A 26,343-nucleotide genomic window follows, 5' to 3' on the forward strand; every position below is an offset into this window, starting at 1 on the left:
GCAGGTCTGTTCTCTGCTTTACTGTATATTATTTGATTATCTGGATCTCAAGTATATTTTCCTGTACAAGCCAACAGATGGCCTGCCCACTGTGTGTGCTTTTGTTTTGGTTCAATATTTGTGCCCCTGTTGCTTGCTACAATGCAATCACATCAACAGACGTCTTTAAACAGCTCCACTGGGCTGGCCTCCAGAAATACAAGGAGGAAGAGGTTGCAATTAGACAATAATTATACCAAGCAGCAATAATATATAATAATATGGAAAAGAGACAGGAAAAAAATGTCTGTGAATGTGAAAAAATTCTCATTCTCTCCCTCTGTTCCTTCCTATCAGCGCCAATACTGAAGGCGACAGTCTCATTTCAGAGCCGTGACATGAAATCAGTGCTGGGGGGGGGAGAGAGAGGGTGTGGGAGGTGGAGAGGTGTTAAGATAGGTGAAGATAAGATGGAGTGCCAGACCCGATTGCATTACTATTGGTTGTTTATGGATCAGACACAGGCTGGTTTGGTCCTTTGGGATTGATTGTCTTCTGACTGGACAGCAGGCAAATAGAAAGATAATACGAAAACAAAGAGAAAACAGAGAGAGGGCACAAAGAAGGGTGACAGGTTTTTTTGGGGTCTGCCAGGGAGGTTCATTTTTGTGTCCATTTGTCTGTTTACCTTTTAATTGTAAGAGTATTTCAAAAAACAATTTGGTTTAAATGTATATCATGTGCCAAGGAACAAGCGATTTGATTTTGACAACAGATATGTGGGAGAAACAAAATGCTTAAAGGGCAACATCACCAATGTTACACATTAAAGTCTGTTTAAAGGTGTTGGGGAGAACTACTTTATATTTTAAAAAGTTGTATTTAAAGTCTTTTGTGACTCCAGACAGAGCTGCGTGAAGTCTGATAAATTGCCTCAAGTGATGTCACTTGATGCAACTTCAGCGTCAGTTGGGTCTTAAGACTACAAGTTGGAAAATGAAACAAATCTGGGGGTGTGGAGTTACAAAAAAGTGAGCTTACCAAACCTCTGTAGCCCGCTACTCATCTCTGCTCGAGATGAGCGGATAAAGCCTACATTAGCTGCTTGATCGAACCCATGGATCGAACTATCGGTGGTTGAGTTGCATTGTGGGTAATGTAGGCGCATATTTTGACAAGGAAGACGAATGAGTGGAATAAAACTGATGATATTTCTAAATTCTGCTACAGTGAATTTGATCCTTTATTTTCAACAATTTCATGTTATAGGAGTGCAATGCTAAATCGGTGAAGTGCTCTTTTTTCAGCCTCCTCTAATGTCCTCCAGTCTTCACCAGATTTGGCACATTTTTGGATCAGCCCAAAATTGTTGTTCCTTAATTATTGTTATTTATTTGTTTTTGATATATCACACATTTTGTCCAATAACTGGTTGCCGAATTTTTTACACTGTCCTCAACAGCAAATGTAGTTTCTTCAAAATGTCTAACACAACCTACATTTTTGTTTTCTGGACGAATAACTCTAGTGGCTGTTTGAATTCTGGCTCTTGTCTGTTAGGAGCAAAGGTGACGAAGCATGAGATCCCTAAATTTAACCCCATAGTTTCCGGGCCTAACCCTAACCAAACTTTAACCACAGAGGTGGCAGAACAGATCAGGAACACACAAAGTAACTGTTGTCCTGATGATCAAGTTGTCAGATCAGAAAACATTCATATGTGTCTCTTGAAAACAATGAAAAACAAAGCATTTTGTCTTTTAGTTTGAAGAACTTGAAATTGCATTTGTAACCAAATTTTCACACATCAACTCAGTGATGCAGCTAAATTAACTAACATTCATACTGTATGTGACGCTACAGTAACATGATCTATATGAATGGGCATGGGTAATGAGAGTGACTCACTTGAAATGTTGCCCAATGCATCCTTGTACAAAGCCCTAATATTCCCAAACAAGATTTAGGTATTATCCTCCAAAGATCATGCCCACTATCAGGAAATCAGCATGATGTCTATTGCTGTGTATTTTCTGTCGCATCCAGCAACAGAAAAAACATTTTCTCTTGATGAAAAATATTGTGCAGCCTTGGTGGAGTAATGGCCTCTAGGAGTGCTTTCTATTTCTTTCTGTTTTGTGTCTCTATGTGTGTACTGTATGTGGGTCTTCTTTGTATGACATACAATGCATCTCGGCACCCTTCGCTCTAGTGGTTCTTGTGAAATATATTTAGAATATCCATTTGGTGTTTAACCCCTAACACTACAGCCAGGCCGATTCAACTCCAACAAAAACATTGCAGCCCGCTCTCCATCATCAGCTGTGTTAGTTGTGTTTGTTTTAGCCCGGTCCACCTGGCCCTCCATTTCATTACTTCAATTAGCGTGATTAGGATCTAAAATTGCTTGTGTCGGCTCGGTGATTGACAGCAATTGGCCACTTAGGGAGGAGAGCTGCAGACACACACGGTGCTGTTCAGTGGCTTGTGTAGTGAAACTGTGTGTGTGTGTGTGTGGGGGGTGTGGGTGTGTTTGTTTACTCTGATGGGAGTTGTGCTCACTGAAGATGACAGCAATTCTTCAGGCAAACAATGTCAGACCACCGCTATAGAAAGTCTAGATATCTTGCTTTACCCACATGTGCAACGTGAATGTTTAGGGGAGTGGAAGAGACAGTGTGTGTGTGTGTGTGTGTGTGTGTGTGTGTGTGTGTGTGTGTGTGTGTGTGTGTGTGTACATGCAAATACACGGGCAAAATATAAAAACTATGAACTTATCTTTCATGCAAACCAAAATTTACTATCTGCTGCATATTTACATGAATAAACCATACTGTATGTGCACACATAGTATATAAAGTAATATAAATACTGTCCACTTTTCAAAGAATTTCACGACTGTTATCATGTGAATCATGTGTGACAAGAAAATTCTTCACACACACAATTCCCTTCAGCTAAACATGTTCTAAACGTGGTGCCATCAGCTTGTATCACATGCACACTGATTGCGTGAAAGTGTGAAAGACAGGCAATCACTACTTAGTCATGGCACGTTTTGTTCGACACCGTGGGAGTTAGGAATGCGGCTTGTTCGGCACAGGCACAGTGAACGGACGAGCGTAATTCAGAGGACTGGCTGGTCTTGGTGTCTCTTTTCATTACAGCCCTCATGTTCTACACGTCCCTAAGTACCGACCGCTTGAGCAGATCTTGCCGTCTTCGCGGCATGCGAGATGGCGGAGTGAGGCGTTATGTTTATAGTGCATCACTGCCAAGTACGGCCGTTCATCATCAGGAGTTGATAGCCAGACCCGCAGAGGTCCATGACAGAACATTAATCTGCCTCTCAAAGCGAGACAACCATAACTCTCTTCACCTCTTCCTCTGCATGTCCTACACGTGGTTGTCATTCATTCCCTTTTTCTTCATCTTTGTCTTCTACGTCTTCCTCCATCTCACACTCCGTCTTTCGATTTTTCTACACAATTCTTCCACTCCGCACATTTGATCCTTTATCAATATATCTCATTATGCTTTCCGCCAACTCTAACTCTTTGTATGGTTTTTACTGCTTGGGTGTGTGTACTCTTGTCCGAAGTAATCTGTCTCTAAATTGGATGGAGAGATTCCTCCTCCTCCTCGTTCAAGATGTAATAGTCATAATTTAAAGAGCACCCAGTATCCACCTCTCTTGTTTTACAAACTGTAAAGATTTTGTGGAATTCTAACAAATCATGACATTTTTAAAGCTGTTCTATGCAATATTTTTATATGAACAATGAATCAAATAACTAACTGATCTCAGCTCGACAGAGCGTTTTAGCATCTTTAAGCTAATTGTATTGGTTTTATTGTCCCCAAATGTACTGTTATGGTTCAGTCCCATCAACCTTGTTTCTTACAAGTAGTTGTTTTTAGCAAAAAAAGCTCTGATAAAGTCACTGTACACAACCTGCCCAGCATTGAATGACAGATACACAAAGTTAACAACTTGCTGCTGAACATAGCAAACTAAAAAGCCTCTCAGGAGTTGGTGGAAAGCAAAACAGAGCTCAAAAATGCATATACAGATTTTTATAATCTGTCTCTCTATTCTTTTCACTGTTTCAGGAGATTTCTAGTCTTTTCCCCACGCTAACATCCCTTTCCAAATGTATCTTTTTCTTCCATCAAGCATGTCGGTGAAAAGTGCAAAGGGAGGACTAGAAAGTAGACCATCATCTGCTGTCAGGTCAGTGAGATCTAACTAAAACTGGTGGAGGAAATGAATAGGGAACGAATACACAGTCAAATTTAGAATTGAATTAAAAGCTAAGTCAAGAGGTGAGGTTGTGAGCTAAAGCTCACAACCTCACCTCTTGACTTAGCTTTTAATCATGTACCTCGAAAGATTTTTAATTGAAACATTACATCAGTCTTAATCACAATTTGGGGCTTCAACATAAACAAAGGGACCTATCCCCACATTTATTTTGTATACAGTAATGAGTGAGCAGTTCGTCAAGAGAAAGAGAAATGGTCTAGCTAGCTGGGGAACCATTTTTTTATTTTTGGGTGGTACAGTCCATGAAACTTCCAAAAATGTAAACAATTATCTCCCACTGCTGCTGCTGTCTATCAGCAGTCTGAATCCATCCCGACTTTCACAACAGAAGGGTCCATCCATAAGACTAGCCACAAAATGCAGTATTGATTTTTATTGTCTGTTATAAGAAATCTTTTTAAAAGTATTCATATTAATTACGAGACATTTAGGGCACTTTGAATTTATTAAGGCTTCTTTCTCTCCTAGCATGTCTCCACGAGTGGGGAGGGGAGCAACCGCTGGCAGATCGCCTGCTTCTGGGAGATTCAAAAACAAGGCTCTTCAACTCAGCCTCTCCAAGAAATTCTGGTTATTATCATTCTCTGTTTCTAATCAACGTTAATTTGCACAAGGGGAGTGGGTTGTGTTGATTTGTGCACCCAATTATTGGTCCATCAGCTGCAAAACAGGCCTTCAGAATTTCAAACTTGTTCTCCTGAGAAACCCTTCCTTTCTTGCTATTTAAGTGACTGACGTAAGTACTAATGTCAGGTGATTGGACTGCTGACCTTTTTCAATCGTTTTGCTCAAGCTGAGCAATTATTTTAAAAAGGATGCTATGGATCACCCGAAAGTCACTTAAGTGTGTTTGTTAAAGTAAGTTAGGAGGGTAAATTATAGGCCTGGTTTTGATGATGACTCAACACTTGGCGCACAAATGCTACTTTACAGCTCAAAGTCCCCCTTGGCCCAGGGGAAGGGCTCTGGGGAGGAGGAGGCAAGTCTGCACAGTAAAAGGAGCCTCAGCAACAGCTCAGCGGTGGCCGCTGCCTACATTTCCTACCTCAATAAACTCTTTGGACAGGTCAGTTCAACAGCCTATTACCACCCATACTTAAATGCCTCTTGTCAAAGATGACGCACTTGTTGGTTTCTAAGTCAGGATATTCCGGTTTTATAAAAACCATCATCAGGAGGAGGTAGATGTGTCAGAAACAGTTATCGAATAAATAACAGGTGTGCCAGCTGATTACGTAGTTTTTCATTAAGCTAATGATGTCACAGGCCTAAACTACATGTCAACATCATGTAAATTGTTTCCTGACACATATACCTGCTCCTGAGAAACGTCCCTCGACTACAGACAAAGTATACAACTTAACCATGAAAAATTCCAATATTTTTTATTTCATTCCAGCAGTTTTTATATTTTACAATGGCACTTTTCATAACAACACCTCTCTGTCAATCAACACAAACAAGTTATGTGATTAGCTGTCCACTCATTCAGACTAAACCAACAGCCAATAATAGAAACTGCCAAAATAAAAACTGTTAGAATGAAATAAAAATGACCTACAATATACTATGTTACTGTGAAAAGAACATTTGTACATTTGGGTCTCCATCCTCCATGAGGAGAGAGTTATAGAGATAGGTGGAAGAGACTGGCAAAGAAGGGTTGATAACGTGGAGGTTTATAGAGTGGACCACAGCTGAGAGAAATAACACAATAACTTCAAAAAGGTACACAGAATGGAGTTGGAAAATGGATCCAGTGTTCAGCTGATTATAAGTGGTAACTTTCGACTGAAAATATAAACACTGGTTGTAGCTGTTATGCAGTGAACCATGGCTATCCAAAAATTAACACCCTGTTTACAAACTGTACTGATATAGAATAGGGCTAGGGTTGGTGGAAAGTCAATAACACCCAACCTCTATTCAATCAAACATGAAGTGATCTGATCAGAAATGATGGGAGTTACTTTATCCTTCAAAAAAAAAAAGAAACATCCTTTCCAAGAAGTCACTCCAGTAATTCCACTTCACATGTGATTTACTGCCTGGACACTGGCTTGGCTCCCATTAATGCCCTGGCTGGTTTAAGTGAAGCATTGGCTCCGTTCATGCCCGATACACTGATCCCCCAGATTGCTGCAGGGCATTACTGAATATTTGGGAAAATTACAACTGGAAATGAGCCAATGAAATGATCCAGTTCAATGGCACCTTCTCCATTTCTGTTAAAAACACTGGTTGATTTAGAGAGCACCGTTTAACTGTAATATAGAAAATAAAAGATTTGTTTTTGAAATAGGGCTGCAACTATTTTCATTGTCGATTAATCTGTTGATTATTTTCTCAATTAATCGAATGGTTGTTTGGTCTATAAAATGTAAAATTGTGAAACATCAGTGTTTTCCAAAGCCCAACATGACGCCCTCACGTCTTGTTTTGTCCACAATATATATATATATATATATATATATATATATATATATATATATATTCAGTTTGGTCATAGAGGAGTAAAGAAACTAAAAAATATTCACATTTTAGCCGTGAATCCAGGCTTGGTCACCGTACGTGGTCGATGTTCCCCCATCGAGATCGGTTTCCCCCGTTAAAATGTGTAGCAACAACACTTTCAAACTTGATGACTTCTATGTATATAGATTAACCTGTACCAATATATTGCTGCTTCCTGCTGCTCTGGTCTAAAATCAACTGTCCAAAGGACTACAGTTGAAAATTAGCCGGCTGGCTAACACTGGCACATTTACAGAAATGTTGATTAATGTGTGTTGTCCTTTATAAATAAATAATCAAATCAAATCAAACAGTCAGTGATCGCTGTTGCGTGGTATTTTGCATACTTGACACCCTGGTGTTCTGCATTTTAGCCATGCAACTATCGTAGTTGGCTTTTTTGGTATTTTTTAGATACAGGTTAGTAGCGTTGCCCTGTGAAGTAGCAACGTTAGCAGGGCAGGTGTCGCACAATACCTGACGCTGTGCAGCAACAAGGCAGTAACTTGGCAAGTTGACGCTTCCTCTGCAGACTGCACTCTCATGTGACCAGAGTTTAATCACAGCCTTTGTGGTTAGAAAATCACATTTTAACATCGCGATTTTATTGCAAATGCAGTTTATCATTTAGTCCTACTGCAGTGCTCTGATCTAATGCTATGCTCCATTACAACCCCATCTCCTAGAAAAATAAGTTTATATCGATTTAAATTGATTTCTTAATTACGTTATGGTGACAAAAAACATATTGCCGGCATAAATCCAGCCAGCAAAACATATTTGCTGTTGCAAATTAGTTGCAAGTATAGTAATGTAACTTCTAGGAGACAGGGTTGTCCATAATGGCCAATAAGCCTAAGAAAATAAATTATGCGAAGCAAAGTAAATGTTCCCTTGGCAACAAGGTAGATTTGTGGTAGTTGGTAGATTTGACAAGGACTGTCTGTATAACACTGTGTTTATACATATAGTATATGTGCAAATCGTTCTGCTTTTCATCAAACATCATGTGTGAATTTAAAGGCAGGACTCCGAATACATGTTTTAAGTAGTTACTCCATTAAGAATATATATCATTTTAAAGATTTCCATGGCATTTACCTTTATTTGTGCCCCACTCCATGAAAAATATATTTTATTTTAATGTAGGCTCATTATTCAGATCAAGGGTCTATTCCTTCTAGTTTGTTGTGGTCCCTAATTTGTAAACTATTTGGGATATTATAATAATACGTATTATTATATTTGTAGTAGTAGTAGTAGTAGTAGTAGTGGTGTTATTATTATTTTATAGGATGAAATTCATAAAGGATCCTTTTAACCGTAGAACCGTATGGGACCGTGGTGAGACCTTATTAAAAAGCAGAGCCAAAGGCTTTTCCAGAAATGCCTTTATCACAGGAGGGATTTACTGTGAAAGATAACATAATAATAGAAACCTACGCCAAGGGGACTTGTGTGCCAATGAACGTTTAATGATGTTTCAGAACTAGATTTCTTAATAACTAATGGGAGTGTTTCATGGTTTTAAAGCTATTTATGTGAAATGAAAACCATTTCACAGTGACCTTGGGCTACTGTGGACTCCACTTTCACATCCTTCTGGAGTTACAACCTCAACTGATCTACTGTACCTTGTTTTACTTTGACAGTCCCGGATTTGAATTTACTACTAGCCAGGTAGAGAGGTCTGCATCATATCCACAGGACAGAGGACACATTTTTGTGGTTGCTGCCCTGACACTGAGGCAGGGAGACCATCCATCCCTCAGCAGGCCTGATCCCTGCCTCAACACAAGTATTAATAACCCCTATAGCAAGGTTCACTGTCAGCCCTCATTAGATCCAACTAAAGAAGGAGCCTAAAGAGACAAATAGCTAAAGATAAACAATTGATGCATTTACATGTCAGAGCCACAGCGGAGGACGGATTGGTTGTAAAGCAAAATCAACTGTACCTATCAATAAGCATCATATGCGCGTACTGTAACTGTATTCTTAAGTGTATTTTCCACCTGAGGACCATATGTGTTGGTCACATACCTCTTACAGTATGTGTCCATTCGTAATGCTTACGAAGCAGTAGGCTGCTCGATGGACAATGTGAAGGCAGACAGAATGAAATTAACTGTTAATGGGCTCATTCTGACGGATGAATCGAGCATTGCCGTCTAATCCTTTTTGGATGAAAAAAAAATCCAATTAATGTGTTGACCTTGCTATCCTAATATGCCCTTGTAGGCTGGAGGATGTGCAAGGTAAACAGCAGCACTGTTGGACTCTGGGCAATAGAGGTTTTATATGCTGCAGCATCAAAAGTCATATTAAAACTTAAGGTTTATATTAACTGTTTTAGTATTTGAGGCAGAGTACATGTGTAGTGAGAATTCTTGATGCAACTGCATTTTGGCATTGCATTTGTGTTTTGACTTTGTTGGCAATATTATACAGTGAATAATCATTTGAACCCGTGCCATGCGGAGCAACTTCCAAATAAACTACGGGGGCCTCTCTTTTTCCTGAAGCTATTGTGCACTTGAGCAGGATGACCTTGTGTGATTTATGTATTAGACACCCTGAGTGCAAACATTAGGAGGAAAATATTGCGCTTCTCTTAGCAATTCCGTTGCACTGCTGCTCTGTATCTCTCACTTTTCAGCAGTAAAAAAACAAAACTGAAGGCTGTATAGCAATACAGTTATGGAATTTGACACTTTTTAAAAAGCAAAGGTCCTATGTAAAAATGAAAAAGCGTAAAAGATGAGCATTAGCATTAAATGGATGATGATGCATTCAAACTACGCCTTTCCACATTCAAGGTTTTCCACCCCTTTCAAATGATACTCTAACAATGAAACTTATTTCTCAGGTTTTTCATGTAAAACCTTTCATGTAGTCGCTTGGAAATCAGATAAATGCAATGCGGTAAAAAAGGGCAAAATGTCCCTCTGAAATACAGTGGAACAGTACAGTGGTCTGACATAACAGAAATGCCATTAATGTGCATTGCTTCATACTGTATAATGTATAACTTCCACATTCTGTGTCTTTATCTCATAGTTCTATTCAGCCTTAATACGTTTTCTTACTGCATGAAAATGGGGAAAAACAAGCCCACAGCAAATTTGTGCTCGCAATTATCAGGGCTTTTATAAGCTTGTATGTCAGTCTTGTTTCTTTGAACTTATATGATATCCTCAGGCTTGTGCAGACTTTGTGCTAAGCAATATCTCCATATGTCAGGCTCGGTTTCTCTATACAAAGATGACTGAGTTTGCATGTTTCTTGCTTCCCCTGTGGATGTGATGCTTCAGTAGAAGAGATGCACATTGTTACCAAGCCCTACAGTCAAGATGCTGTTGGCACAAGCATGATTAAAAAATAAATAAAAAATGCATGATTGATTGGAGGAGTTTATGTCAAGATCTTTCAATTTCGAAGCTTTAAATATGTAAATTCAAGTCAGGGGATGTTTGAAAATACGCTAATTATTAGAGAAGAATGTTTCAAGGACTGATACATGTGATGTTTTTGTTAAAATATGAGCACATTCATGCCCAACATACCTTTTTAAACTAAAACTTCTAGTTTATTGCCTGAGGATACGCAATTGTGCAATAATGTAACTTTGTTCATGAAATTATAATGTATATTAATGAAATTGTCAGTCTGCAACCACTGGAATATATTAACATATTGCTATTTCAAGCCCTTAGCACACCTACATTTCACTGCGATCCATTACTCTTGGTGAGTATCTATGTGCAGATTTTGCTCCTAGGTCTGCCTCAACTTCCCTGCAGTGCAAACACATAGAGGACAGAAAAAGAGGGAGAAATCACCCTGAGCAAATGTCAAAACAAGGCTGAGAATGCTGAATGTTGCACACACAAGGATTTATGCAAATTATATATCTTGTGTCTGTGTACACAAGTGTATGTGTGTGTGTGTATCTGTGTCTTTGTTTACATGTATTTGTTTCTTTGCGATAATGCGGGGTTTGTGCAATTGTCACATGGTTGTGCGTGGGTGTGTATTTGTATGCACACAGACTTGAGTTTATGCTGCATGTCCCTAAGGATGCTGCAGATGTAGTGTGTGTGTGTGTGTGTGTGTGTGTGTGTGTGTGGACATAGGAGTGTGTGGTGGTAGTGTGTCATTTTTGCAAATTAGAAAGACATGTTGCAGGGTGAAATCCCATTAGAGTTTACTGTCAGCATGCGGCAGTGTTGACATGATATGCATGTTATTCTAATTTGGTAGTCAAAAACAGATTATCACTGGGATATTTCTCAGGAGAATTCGCCGTTTTTGAGCCCCCTGCTTTTACATTCCGTCCTCCGATGCTGTCTTGTAATTATTTCCACTGTCTTTTTCTTTTCTTCTCTGCTCCACAGGAGAGAGAGCTAATGCCTGAGGAGTTAGATGGTAAGATGTTGTTGGTGTAATGACGATGCAAACACATGATACATTGTTGGTGTAATTACGATGCAAACACATGATACATTATTATATAGTCAATGCATAGGACTTCAATCAATCACATTGATTTTGTGCTTCTCTTCGTGATTCACGTAAGAGATTGAAGGTTTCTCAGACTGACGTGAAATATTTGCCTATGACTCAAGAGCTGCAAAATCAATTACAAACAACATAACTTGCTGTTCTTGAGAGCTGGGTGCAGATCTGTCTGGTGGAGTTAAAACTTTACAGATAAGGCGAGGCAAGTTTATTTAGACAGCAGATTTCAGCAACATGGCAATTTAAACTGCTTTACTTATAAAACTTTGTTCAAAATGTAACTATCTGTGCACACACTTTGTATGTATTTGTGTGAGTTTGACTCTTGGGAAAATATTTTACCCTACTTTACGGTTTGTTGCAATTGCTGTAATTTGTTTGTCAGAGCTCCAGGAGGCCTTCAAGGAATTTGACTACGACGCGGATGGCTTCATTCATTACAAAGACATCGCAGACTGCATGAGGACCATGGGCTACATGCCTACTGAAATGGAGCTCATCGAGATCATCCAGCAAATCAAGATGAAATGTGTGTATTTATCCATCCGGTTATGTATGCGTGTGTGTGTGTGTGTGTGTGTGTGTGTGTGTGTGTGTGTGTGTGTGTGTGTGTGTCTTTTCATTTCTTCCTGAGTGGTTAAAGCATGTGTGCATGATTGATGGGTCTTTCTCAAGTGAGTAGGTGTGAATGCCTGAGTAATGTGTCTGTTGCACAAACACGTGTGCTTGTATACGAGCACATGCTTTCCTATGAGTCCGTGAGGAACTGATGATTGTCTTTGAAGTTGGGGACTTTCGAGACATTTTAGCAGACTGATTAATGGCCCTCACACAGTAGGTGCAGGGCTGTACAAATGTGAGTCTGCATGGAGATGTGTGTGTTTAGTTGAGATCTAACTTTCCTCTCTCTGCTCTTAATGAGGGTGTGTTTCTCTCTGCTGTCTTTACTGAATGATAAAGTATAGACCTGTGAGTGGTGAGTGTTTGAAGTTTAAGGTGATTCATTACTGCATTGATTTTTTTGCCATAAGCCTGCAGAGCCAGCTTCTGTAACACCTACCTAGTATCAGAGCCAGAAAATCTATCTAGTATGAGCATCTACCAAGACTTCACAGTACACCTTCAATGGACACACAGGACTTAAAGTACGTGTCCACATGCGTTGTTTTCACAGATTGCCCTGATTCCCAGCATTGCACGGTAATGGGCTTGCCACCAGATTCTCTTAAATGACCACTGACAAGCAATGAAGAACAGTCTACACCCTCCTACAACCGCGATGGCGGAAGCTGATTAGACAAACGAGTCACGTAGGTCTGGCTGCTCCAGGATTTCAAAACCGACCATAATGGTGGCTCGTTCAAAATACGATCGCTTATTTTCCAAAATGAGTTCACCGAAACGTGTTTCTGAAAACATTTTAAGGCTTACAGTTGCTGAATGTGTCTTCATGTCAGGTTGGCAACGGTCTGTTTAAAAGATTTTGGTCAGCTTTTGAGAGGCATTGAGCCGAGCCAGCTGCTTCTGCGACTAGACGCCCAGCTTCTCCAAAGTCCCCGCAATGCTACAAGAATGCATTGTACGGCTGCTCCCATAGAAATTAATGGGAAGCGTTGAAATGACACGGTCAATGGACACACACCATTAGACACATGGAGCACACTATGCAGTAGGTGTGATGTAATATCCTAAGTAAGGGATCTTGTTGGCAGCAAACCAAATACATGTATTACAAATTATGCCAGTGGTAGTACTACTCTACATTAGAACTATGGTTTAAAATGTTTATGTGAAATATCACAATGATTTTCTTACAAATGAGTAGATAGATTCATATACAATAAGTTACACCCTTGATCAATTCCTCTACAACCTGCTACAGCCTTACAGTACTTGGCCTGATATGACCTGTAGCTTAAGAAGCTTATGTTAACTAATGTTTGCAAACTTTACACAGATATTGTTGTGAAGTCTATTCATTAAGGACTGATCTCAATTTCTGCTACACTACGTTTCAGCATTTACAATTATCCTGTAACTGTACACCATGACGTTACTGTTTGGTGTGGTTACAGGTGAAACAGAGCACACCTCTGATCTCTCTCTCTCACACACACACACACACACACACACACACACACACACACACACACACACACACACACACACACACACACACACACACACACACACACACACACACACACACACACACACACACACACACACACACACACACACACACACACACACACACACACACACACACACACACACACACACACACAATCCATCGTACCTCTAACTTCCCTTAAATTGTATCCTAACTTGTATAACTTGTAACTTGTATAACCTAACTTGTATAACTAACTTTAATTGTTTAAAGTTAGTTTACAGAATAGCGGTTTAAATTAAATACAAGCCGAAATGAAAAGCCTTTCTTTAGGAGTCATACAAAGTCATAGGTTATAAAATAGGAGTATTAGCTAGCTATATGTGTAAAGGGGAACCCAGATCTTTTAAATTGAGCAACGGAGTCTGGAAAGTAACGGGCAGACTAGCTAGACTAATGCTAACGTAACGTTAACTGTATGTTAGTATGAACAAATGTAAGGGTATTTTGTTCAGAGAAAAAAAAACAAGATATGCAATTAACTGTAGGCTAAAATATGTTCAGAGGATAGCCACTTGCTATCCACACTAAAGTCCCAAAGTTAGCTAGAAAATGACTGTGTGAGGATATGACAACGTTAGGATGCCCAGTGCACCTAGGGTGACCAGACGTCCTGAAAAATTCGGGACAGTCCCGAAATCCAAGCAGTTGTCCCGAATCCCGAATCCTGCCCTAATTGTCCCGAAAATTAGATCAAAGTCTCAAAAGCAGAGTCTCGAGTACTTTTCTTTTTTTTTCTTTTGACTCTCGAGTAGTTACAGTCTGATAGAACATTAAAAACTGTTCATGGTGATTGAGTCATCCTGCAGCCAGCTCCCATCGGCTGCTCATTGGCTGCAAGTTGCAACGCAAATTTTCATTCATTCATCTTTGAAATGGAGGCTCAGGCTGGTGTCCCGGGACCCGATCAAGATCAACACGTAGCTAAAAAGCAAAAACGTCTCTGCTGGTACGGGGACGACTGGGTAGGGAAATACCCCTGGATTACTGCAGTTTTCCGCGATGCAAACAAAGCGTTTTGCAATGTATGTAGGAAGGAGTTTCACACGGGTAGGGGGGGGATCTGACTTCAGGCTCCACGCTAGCAGCAAACTAGATATAGCCACGTATATAGCCACGCTTTCCAAAAAAAACAATTCTTCATCTTGTTTAACACACAACTTTAATGAAACCTAGATTTTTTTAATTGTATAGGTTATTTTTTTTGACTCAAGTAGTTATAGTCTGATAGAACATTAAGAAGACCAATACCAAAAAAAAAAAAAAATCCTATCCATCCTCATCTAGTCACCCTAAGTGCACCACACACTATAAAAAAAAAAAAACGATGTTGTGGTAACGTTACACTTGAGCGTATAATCATGAAACATTATGATAAAAGTTAGCATGAAATACATAAAATAAACCAAACTTACCAAAACTTCCAAACATCCCCTGCTAGCAAGGCTTCTCCTTCAGTATCTGGGGGGCAGTTGGGTGTTCTGTCTGAGTAACTGACATCAGGAGTCGTTTTTTACAGCAATGCTGTATTATTGCCATGGCATATTACAGTCAGGTTACAGCAAGCCTAAAATACACTGTAAAATATTCCCGCTTCATCAAAATTACCCACAATGCAACATAAAATGAAGTATTTTACTGTAATGAAGAAATGCGGTATTGTACTGTAGGTTTTTACTAGCCTGACGTGGTCCTACTCAGATTCTAGTCAGAATGTGAGTCTGAAACCGCTCCATTGGGCTGTGATTATGGGGCTTGTTCCAACCGAACCAGGAAAAAAAATGCCTCTGCATTCATTGGATAGACCTCCAACCAATCAGAGCAACGGAACTCAACACTGTGTATCGTCTCCATAGTAACCACTCTTTGCACAATGCATTCGTTCTAACTTCCGACTTTTAGACCTTTTTGAAGCTGGATATATCATTTGTTGCATGTAAATATAAATGTGGATAACGTTATTGATAGTGACATGCTCGCTACAGTTGCATTTCTAGAGAGGAATCGGCGAAAACACATTTTATTTCTCTGATTCACGGCTTTGTTCTAGCGCCTGCGCTCCCTCTCTTCAGTCTCTCTCTATGTCTCTCCACCATATAACTCACTCTCTCTTCAGTCTCTCTCTATGTCTCTCCACCATATAACGCTCTCTCTCTCCAGTCTCTCTCTATGTCTCTCCACCATATAACGCTCTCTCTCTTCAGTCTCTCTATCTCGCTCCACCATATAACGCTACCGTGCTTTCGGGCAGTTGTTGAGGCTCCTCCGCTGAGGATTTTAAAATGAATGCGCTGTCAATATCTTCTGTAAAAGACGCTATGGTGGAATCTACACATCTCAACAAATTCAACCCAAGCGTTCTTTGGTGACGTGGTCGATTCTGTTACTGTTGATCATCTGTCCGACAATCTGATTGGTCCGAACAGATCCTGTTCGGGCAATAATTGTTTCTCAACGGAGCGACTCCAGACCGAACTTCCCAACCTCGAATTTTGTGGGCGGGGCTTATGCTGCGTTCCAGACACAGTTTTTAGCCCGTAAGTTACGACTTCAAGTCACGACTCATGAGTTGGTAGCGTTCCAGGCAAAGTCACCACAAACCCTTCTAGCTAGCGACTACCTAATGTTGACGTTAGCTACCTAGGTTACTTTACGTTGCCTATTTATGTCTATTTATTTCTACTTATCACTGTTAATAAACGGCGTCTGTACAGCCTCAACGGGGGTCGCCATTGTTGTTTATGTGTGTGTGACGTCAAAAACTGTAACTGGGAGTACAAAGATCTGGTACGAGTTCACGGGTAGTAAGTTACGGGTTTGACTGCCGTTCCAGGGCACTTTCACTGGTAGAAGGTTGTGAAAACACAAGTTACTGGTTGCCTGGAACGCAGCAAGTTCGGTTGGCATCCAGGCTAGGTTTTTACAGTACTGTGCTGCTAAATCTACAGCGATATCTAAGAGTGTACATCATCAAAAAAAGCAGCCTGCTACACAACACAAGAACCACATTGAACTACTTTAGCTTTCCTGCTGAAGTCTCCTTCTTATCCATCTTACAAACAGGAACACACGTCTTGTTCTGCACCTTAGCTTTTTGAATGAAGGACCAAACAAACAAAGTGCACTGCCAACGTCAGTTCGCAGGCTAGGTTGCTAAGTGGTTGCTAAGTAGCTGCTAATTAGCTGCTCAGCTGCAGCACATTAGGCAGCATATAAACTTACCTGTAAATGTCATTTCGGTTCGTTTAGATGCTTGTGTGGTCCTGACTCTTCAATGTAATTGCTTAAAAACTCTGCCCAGGACGTGTAACGTGTCGCCGTGAGGATCTGGAGGTCTGGCAATCCACGTGCAACCAACTTTGTTTAGTTTGTCCCCTGCTGCAGAGCTCATTTTGCCAGCTGCTGTCAATCAAACACAGGAAGGGATCCGCCCCTCCACGGCTGAGATGGAAAGGAGCATTTCTGATATTTCCAGAAAGACCTTTTTTCTTCCTTTTAATAATAACAAACAATTAACGACATATTCAAAAAACTCATTGTCATATTGTTGGGTGATTATTGTGTGATTTTAGTTGGACTTACGTTTTAAAGGATGATTTCAACAAAATACTTTCATACTTATCTCTGGTATCTAGTTTTTTCATCTTTTTTGCCCTATTTGCTAAATTTTCTACTGAGACATTGCTTTTGGAAAGGGATATTGTTGCTGTTGCCTTTTCAATACTGTAAACACTATCATTGTTTTGGAGGTAAAAATATCAGACATAGGTTAGATAAAATGTATGCATAAAAATGAAACATATGGCAAGATACCATTAGAGAGAAGTAATTTATCTCAATTATTTATTTTTTGTAAAGGCCTGTACTAGTGTAATTACTAATAAGCTTTTTTATATATTGAGACGTCTATATGTATGTATGAGCCTGCTTCAATTTACTCAAAAATGTAACATAGCGTTGAGCCCCGAGGACAATAACATTAATAATATTGAACTTTGGGTCCACAGTGACAGTGTAATTGTTTGGTCAGAACACAGTTGCATCACATTGGATACAGTAAAGCAGTGTTTCTCAGCTGTGATCCTCATGGAAGAGAGTGCAGCTTGCTTCTGTCCTGCCAACTAGTTAATATACTTCATCTTCCATGTCCCAGGTGTAAATAGTGTTATAGTGTTAATAGATGGTTAGAATGACAACAGCATGAGAGAGCCACCGCTGCATTAACCTCACATTAATGTTCCAAGCTGATGTGCACCATTGCAAAAAAGGAGCATTACAGACCATAAATACAATACTGTACATAGTGTTGAATTACAGGGAGACCTGTGTCTAAAATCATCTTTCATTGCCACTTCACCAATTGATGTAATGTTGCAGCCATAAAATTGACATCTCGGATTTGATTATAAGCTTTACACACTAGACATTGGATGTATGAGTGAAACAAGCAGAAAGAATATGTGATGTTTGTCTAGAAAACATATTTTTTTAGGGACACTATAAGAGAAATATTCACAACATCAGGGCTTTGCTGGTCGTGACTACATTTTATATTTTCTGCTATGTTGCATACTGTGAAATATGAATTATTCATCTGTTCATTGATGCCTTAATTTGACCCATAAGGTAGAATGAGCTTCAGATATCCCATGCTTAGTCTCTGTAGCATAATCCCTACAGAGCCATTAATACCATGAAATTCAGTCTTTTCATATAACTAGCGTTGCACTATCAATTCAAAAATAATAATAATCTCATAAGACTTTTGAGAGAATTTTTCCACTCCATGATTATAAACTGACCCACTTAAGGCCCAATTCTTGAAGGCGGTGTCAGGAATCCTCTGACTGCTGCTCCACAAGGGAAAAGCCAGTCAGCCAAAAAAAAAAATACCGTACCTTGGGGCAAGTATGGAAATTCTTTGCCAATTTAAAACTTGTATTCATATTAAAACAGAATTTGAATTAGAATTAATGGTCTTTTATTTTAGGATCCTTTAGTTGCTGTTGTAACTTGATGATAGTTTGAGCCTTTAGTTTTGATATATATATGTATATATATATATATATATATACACACACGACTAAAAGTGCTTTCCCTACAAGCCATAGTGCCATAGTTTGATTTTCATCCTCAGCAGTCCTGACACACTGAGCCCTGATAACATTTTTTAACTACAAAATGACAGCATGGCTTTATTGATGTAGTCTTTTACATCGACCAAAGACCCAGTTAATGAAAACAGGCCGAGTCTATTGGTCTACACTATCAAATAAGCCTGTCTTTTGTCAAACTAATAACATGAGCCATCCCATTCTATCAGTCTGTTTTGATAATTACCATGGGGATCAAACAAAACAAAACTGGTTCTAACTGGGTTGAAGGAAACATAATGAGCAGATAGATGGATGCATTGTTATCGCCTCCGTGCACTGACGACGTTCACCAACTTTTCACACAGAAGCTTGGTATTAAGTCAGGAGACGCAGTAGTACTACCTTTACTTAAGTACTGCATTTAAGTACAATATTGAGGTACAGTACTTGTCCTGGTATTTGTAATTTGAGTATATACTTTAAAGGGAGATATTGTACTTTTTACAGTGTATGTGTGTTGTATATATACAATTACTTGTGATACTTCAGTACATTTTGCACCTAATACTTCCATACCTTTTTCTGGACTGAATTGCTGAATTGTGGCTTTGCTACTTTTAATTAAAACTTCTTTAATCAATATTTTTATATTAACAATGGATCCAATTACTACATGGGTTAGGGTTACCTACCAAATTTGAAAAAGGGGTTGCTCAAAGAGAGTTATCAACAACACAGCAGTCCCCCTCATGCTCTACCGAGGGTTTAAGCATCTTTCAGCTCATTGTTTTTTTTGGGGTTTTTTTTATGGCCTGCAATTTAACTGTTTTGGTTTACTTTTACCACACTCATAAACAGCAACTTAAAACCTACTATGCCTAACCTGTCCAGTACTAAATGCAAACAAAGTAAGCAACTATCTGCTAACATTATCACCATAATGACTTTACAAGGTGATACATTGTGTCAATGTTGTGTGTTTAGCTTGTTCAGTCCCAAATGGCACAAAAAAGTCAATGACTGCAGGTTTGTAAGTCTAGGATCTGAAAGCATATTCCACCACTGTCACTAGTCAGATAATTACACAAAAGACATACTGCATGCGGCAATATCTTCAGACACCTTAATGCTTAATGCATGAATCCATATGTCAGAGACACTCCAGGGAGGCACTTGTCACTTGGTAGTCAACGTGTGTGTGTGTGTGTGTGTGTGTGTGTGTGTGTGTGTGTGTGTGTGTGTGTGTGTGTGTGTGTGTGTGTGTGTGTGTGTGTGTGTGTGTGTGTGTGTGTGTGTGTTTGTGTGTGTGTCCTGTCTTTCTGCAGGGGGTGGTCATGTAGACTTTGATGATTTCTGCGAGTTAATGGGGCCTAGGATGCTGGCAGAGACGGCTCATATGGTCGGGCTGAAGGAGCTCCGCTGTGCCTTCAAACAGGTAAGAGGTCCCCGGCTTGGAACTCTAAAGAACTATGACTTCAAGCAAGTGAAAGGGTCCTGGTACTGTGACAGTACTTTGAAGTGTGCAACAGGACCTTTCCTTGGAGAGTACCAAAAGTGTATGGCTCTTACTTGTAAACAAGTCTGAGGGAAGAGGGCTAGCTGGCTATGAATGCAGAAGAAACGGAAAGGAAAATATTCATATTGTATTTGATATTTTTATGGAGCCTTGTCGCTGTCATCCAAAGTGTCACCATCCATATTCCATACCTCTTTGACTCACCTGTTAATTTGTAATTTGTTCATTGGTCTGAAAGAAATATCTATTGAGTTGGTGACTCTCGGCATCAATACTGTACATGCGGAATTGATTGTCACCCAAAGCCAACCCCTGTTGTGACATAGTCTCCAACCAAGCAAAACAAATGAAGGGATTGTGGTATTCTATAAGCATAGATTCACACACTTGGGTTCATCCATTGAACACATTTACAGCATGATAGGTTTATAATAGTAACTGCAAAACAGACAACCATGATAATGTGCTCTCAAAGATAATAACTGAAAACATATTAGAGAGTACAATATGCTACTGGGATTAATTTATCTATATTATAAATGTATCCCCAGGCATTTAGTTTGACTACATTTTGGCTCCTATTAAAAGCAAATCGGGATCATTTAAATGACGGCAAAACAATATTTAAAAAATATAAAAAATGTGATTTCTATATGGAAATATCACACAGCGCATGGATGTACTCCTTAAAATGTAACAAATAATTGGAGCTATAAAGTTAGTAGTGTCAATAAAATAACCCACCCTTTACTGATCTTGAACAGTGAGTTTTGTAACCAAATTTCTATGTCAACCAATCTCCTTCTGAATCAGTTGGACTACCTGAGAGCGCCATTCCTCTGCATAAAAGGTTTCAAAATGTGTCCTCTATTTTGAGAGTGCAAGGCTGCATAGTCATTTACCATTGTGCCTGTCGTTTCTTAATCCCATGTGCGTCATCATCAAACTCCTGCTGCCGCTGTCAATGGCCTAGAAATTCACGTGTTCTGATGTTTGAATCCATTTGTGGGGAATAATGAATTAGCTCTCAACAACAGTACTATTCAACAAAAACGTCCACAATTTCAGAGCATAGTGTACTCTGTGACACATAAGAATACATGTTCAATTCATCCCAACTCTGCCCTCATAGTCACTTCAAAAGTCTTTCTCACTTTTGTACTAACACCTCATGAGTCAGCATTGCCCCATCTGCACACTCAAGCTGTTATTAGACTCCCAGGGATCTCATGCAGCCATGTTGTAACTATACACAGTAAAAACTCTTTTTTGTATGACACGATCGTGTATGTCTCTCGATATCTTTTGCCCTGTCTTTATTTCTCCGCCCCATTCATCACATCATATTGTAACCAACCTCCTCATTAGCACAGAGACATTTCATCTTGTTCTTTCCTTCTCCATTCCGTGTGTCATCTCTGATCCTCTGTGATCTATTTATTTGTCTCTCCTAACTCTCTACATGTTCATGTCCCCACCTCATTGCTCTCCACTAACCGCACATGTCACAGTTTGACTGTGATGGTGATGGAAAGATCACGCTTGATGAGCTGAAGGAGGGCATGAAGACCCTCCTGGGGGAGAAGCTGAAGAAAGGCGAGCTGGAGGAGATCCTCAGCGACATTGACCTCAACAAAGACGGCAACATTGACTTTGATGGTGAGCGGGAGTGGAGGGGGGAGTTGGGACTTGGGGGGGGGGGAGTGTTGGAGGGGAGTGGAAAGTCAGGCAAGGTGTGAGAGGACATTAAAACAATTAACACTGAGACAGGGGGGTGGGTGGTGTACAGTACTGATTCCTAGGCAAGGGTACTTGTAGCCCAGGGGGTACATAACCCACAAATAACTTCTACTAACTTCTGATTTGATAATAATAAAACAAATCAATAAAATGGTTGAAATAGATAGTTAATAGCAAAGGATAAAATAATTAAAGTAATGGAGTAGTTGAAATTCTGTACATTTTGAAAAGTGGACGGGGCCTTTATTTACCTCAAATGGAGAGGGTACCAGACCTTTATGTAAAGTAGGCTTATATTAGAGAGAGGTGGTGATTTCTAATTCTAAGTATAGTAAGTAGTATACAGTGAGGAAAATAAGTATTTGAACACCCTGCTATTTTGCAAGTTCTCCCACTTGGAAATCACGGAGGGGTCTGAAATTGTCATCGTAGGTGCATGTCCACTGTAAAATCCAAAAATCACAATATATGATTTTTTTAACTATTTATTTGTGTGATACAGCTGCAAATAAGTATTTGAACACCTGAGAAAATCAATGTTAATATTTGGTACAGTAGCCTTTGTTTGCAAGTACAGAGGTCAAACGTTTTTCACCAGGTTTGCACACACTGCAGGAGGGATTTTGGCCCACTCCTCCACACAGATCTTCTCTAGATCAGTCAGGTTTCTGGGCTGTCGCTGAGAAACAGTAGGGATGGTGTTCTTGGGATGGTACTCATCATTCTTCTTCCTCCAAACACGGTTAGTGGAATTATGACCAAAAAGTTCTATTTTGGTCTCATCTGACCACATGACTTTCTCCCATGACTCCTCTGGATCATCCAAATGGTCATTGGCAAACTTAAGACGGGCCTTGACATGTGCTGGTTTAAGCAGGGGAACCTTCCGTGCCATGCATGATTTCAAACCATGACGTCTTAGTGTATTACCAACAGTAACCTTAGAAACGGTGGTCCCAGCTCTTTTCAGGTCATTGACCAGCTCCTCCCGTGTAGTTCTGGGCTGATTTCTCACCTTTCTTAGGATCATTGAGACCCTACGAGGTGAGATCTTGCATGGAGCTCCAGTCCGAGGGAGATTGACAGTCATGTTTAGCTTCTTCCATTTTCTAATGATTGCTCCAACAGTGGACCTTTTTTCACCAAGCTGCTTGGCAATTTCCCCGTAGCCCTTTCCAGCCTTGTGGAGGTGTACAATTTTGTCTCTAGTGTCTTTGGACAGCTCTTTGGTCTTGGCCATGTTAGTAGTTGGATTCTTACTGATTGTATGGGGTGGACAGGTGTCTTTATGCAGCTAACGACCTCAAACAGGTGCATCTAATTTAGGATAATAAATGGAGTGGAGGTGGACATTTTAAAGGCAGACTAACAGGTCTTTGAGGGTCAGAATTCTAGCTGATAGACAGGTGTTCAAATACTTATTTGCAGCTGTATCATACAAATAAATAGTTAAAAAATCATATATTGTGATTTTTGGATTTTTTTTTTAGATTATGTCTCTCACAGTGGACATGCACCTACGATGACAATTTCAGACCCCTCCATGATTTCCAAGTGGGAGAACTCACAAAATAGCAGGGTGTTCAAATACTTATTTTCCTCACTGTAAGTTTATTTCTAAGTATATTTGGTCATATTTTAGTATGTAGGGACGGACATTGAGAATTAGCTTCGGCTAAAATGTTGTAGTATGTAACATGAGCTTATGTAACATACTTGTCCCTATTCAAATAAACTTAAAAGTAAAAGTAAAAGTAAAGTAAAGTATTAAGCTTCCTTCTTTTCTGTCCTGCTCTGTTTGCTCTGTTAAATTGTTACTGCAAGTACAAACTTCAACATACACGCAAACACTTTATGCGTTTCAAATTAAAAGCCTTGTAACGTTTCAGTAGACAAAATCTATTCATTTCATAACAAGGCTTTTATTGTTAACATTTGCAGGGTTCCCATATAGTACTTTGTATCTACTGCCATCTTACCGTGGCGCTTACTACATTACTACAAAATTCAGTTTTGCTGGGATATTTACACACATGCAGCCACAGTGACTGAAATAGGACAAAACACTTTAGATGAGTAATCCAGAGCAACAAAGTGAGGAGTGAGTTTATCCACCCTTGTTTTTCCACCGGGCCTGTATTTGGGGCCGGCCTTTATTTGTTCGTGGTGACCACGACCCCGGCCATTATTTGTCTACCAGCCTTTGTTTGAGAAAATATTGTAGTTAGCTATAATAAGTAATGATGAACATGTGAAATAGATAAAGGTAATGCAAAAAACAGTTGAAATAGTTTGCTAAAATGAATGGATAAATTATTGTTACATCTAGCTTTCTGCTAATCTATCATTTATTTTAAATAATAAATAGCATACATACAGTACAGAAACCGTTCAAAATCAATTCATAACACATTTGGAACGTGAACATGTGGTGTTGATGAATGGGTTAGCTCATCATCATCAGGGCTGTGGGAGTACATCAGACTTAAAAGGTTGGTAACCGCTGGTGTACAGGAGGGAAGAACAAACTAGCGAGGACAAAGCAAAGGGATCAATGAATCTCGTTGGAATGGGTTGAGGACGAAGGAGACAGAAGGAGAAAATTAGTATAGCAGGCGGGAAAAGGGTCAGATGGGAAAAGAGGTATGGTTAAGTCAAGGTGGGTTTGCTGGAAGGGCCAATCCAATCTAATCAGGAGTGCATTAAGCCAATCGATACACATGCCTGGACACCTGTCACATGTCACACAAAGAGCACACACTTGGGCAGCTCAAGGACTTTGCAGAAATGTCATTACCATATTTACCAGGCAAGCAAATAAACACTTCAATGGGACACAGTCTCACACACAAACTTACATGAACACATACATACACATCAATGTGCACTTAGGTAGGCGCCATGAGCCACACATGCATGCTGTTATAGGCTGCAGCACACAAAGGGCTTAGAGGTGGGACCCTGTTTGTCTTGTCTCAGCAATCCAATCATTTACAATTATTGGGAACATATGAAAAGGCACCGCAGTCCCAGAAGAGATCAATAAGCAGGTGCTCCTCATTATCATCAATTAGCCCCTAGGGCAGCGTTTGAGTTGCGATCCGTCCAGCTTAGCCACCCATGGGCAGAAAACAAGCATCCACAGCAGCAGTGTGAAGATCATTCTCAATATCCAGCTAACAGGTCAAACACATGTGTTAGGACATCTAGGAGCTGCTGTTACCCTCAGTTGACTTCTCTCTTATAGAAATGGTTAGAGGAGTACCACAAGAGATAAAGTTAGTGGATTCATCTGGAATTACAGTAAGCTTTAGTGCTCAGTCAATCAATAGATCCACACCTACAGTACAATCAGAAGTATTCCAGAGTAAAGTGCTTCAGGATGACAATGGGAAATGCAAGATAGCCATGATTGATTTAGTAAAACCTGCCTCAAGTTGTCTGCAGCTGTAGTTTTCATTAACAGGACACATCTATAGCTGTCTTGAATGACAAGTGAATCTGCAATAACGGCTACAGCGAGCTGAAACAAGTGGTAATCAAACGGATTATTATTTAAACTGATTGAAGACAAGAAGAGATGAACAGAGGTGGAGAATGTCACTATCTTTTTCAATATAGGGCTAGGTTTAATAGCTGTGCAAAAAAACTAGACCTGCGACAACTGTCATATACATTCAACTTAAATGCTCCTGTATACTTTACTTTTTTGTTTTAGATCAATTTTTTATTATTTTACAATTATTTTGAACATATAGAACATACAGAACATAAAAACACAATTGAACAAAATCAGAAACCCTCTCCCCCCCCACCCTCCACCGTCTGGAGGAAAACAAAAACAAACAAATAAGCAAAAACAAAAACAGAGATCACACCTTGCCTAGTCACTCTCCTCTAATTCTTGTGATGCTGATGTCATTAGGACTGACATTTGTGCTGTTGCGTTTTTCCATAGGTTGATAGTCGATGATTTGGCTTTGTTAATCCTTCTGTAGAGAGCTCGAGCATAACTATGTCCAGAAAATACGCCAACCACTGTTTTATACAAAGCATGTGGAGGGGGGAGCCAGCGCTGAGCTATCATTTTCTTGGTCGCAGTTGATCTGGCTAGCCAAATTTTCTTCTGTCTCCCAAGTAGTCCTGTATACTTTTCTTAGACATATCACACCACCACTTCTTGAATTTGTCATTCACTCTGTGATAATGGAAATATTTTGTCATTACATTACACACCATGAGCTGTGTTAGTTTCCGGTATGGGTTGAAATTGATGTGGCTGCATCCCATCCCGTGTCATTAGCCCTTATCGGTGGATCCACTGCTGTCTCTGTCTCCCTCTACAGAGTTTGTTATGATGCTTTCTGCACGATGACCTCTGATGGAAGAAGATGAGCATACAACACTGGATTCTCCTTCCTGCTATTGTATTTGTTTTCTGTGTCATTATATATTTGAAATGACTGATTGTAAAAAA

The 26,343-nt window shown here is 39.7% G+C and overlaps 2 protein-coding genes across 2 annotated transcripts in view; one reads left to right on the forward strand and one right to left on the reverse strand.

Moving 5' to 3' along the window:
• The window catches only part of LOC114571961 (double C2-like domain-containing protein beta), a 70,859-nt gene extending 53,924 nt beyond the window's left edge, over positions 1–16,935 (reverse strand). The window contains 1 exon segment of the mRNA XM_075447456.1: positions 16,737–16,935. The gene's annotated coding sequence lies outside the window, so the exon portion shown is untranslated.
• On the forward strand, positions 5,226–26,289 carry cabp4 (calcium binding protein 4). The gene is made up of 6 exons (XM_028589267.1): positions 5,226–5,372; positions 11,218–11,248; positions 11,727–11,870; positions 19,936–20,045; positions 21,638–21,785; positions 26,213–26,289. Exons 1-6 carry the CDS (start codon positions 5,226–5,228, stop codon positions 26,239–26,241), a joined length of 609 nt encoding a protein of 202 aa, XP_028445068.1. The 3' UTR covers positions 26,242–26,289.
• The last annotated feature ends 54 nt before the right edge of the window (positions 26,290–26,343 follow it).

The sequence above is a fragment of the Perca flavescens genome, chromosome 2, assembly GCF_004354835.1.
Source record: "Perca flavescens isolate YP-PL-M2 chromosome 2, PFLA_1.0, whole genome shotgun sequence".
Taxonomy (NCBI): domain Eukaryota; kingdom Metazoa; phylum Chordata; class Actinopteri; order Perciformes; family Percidae; genus Perca; species Perca flavescens.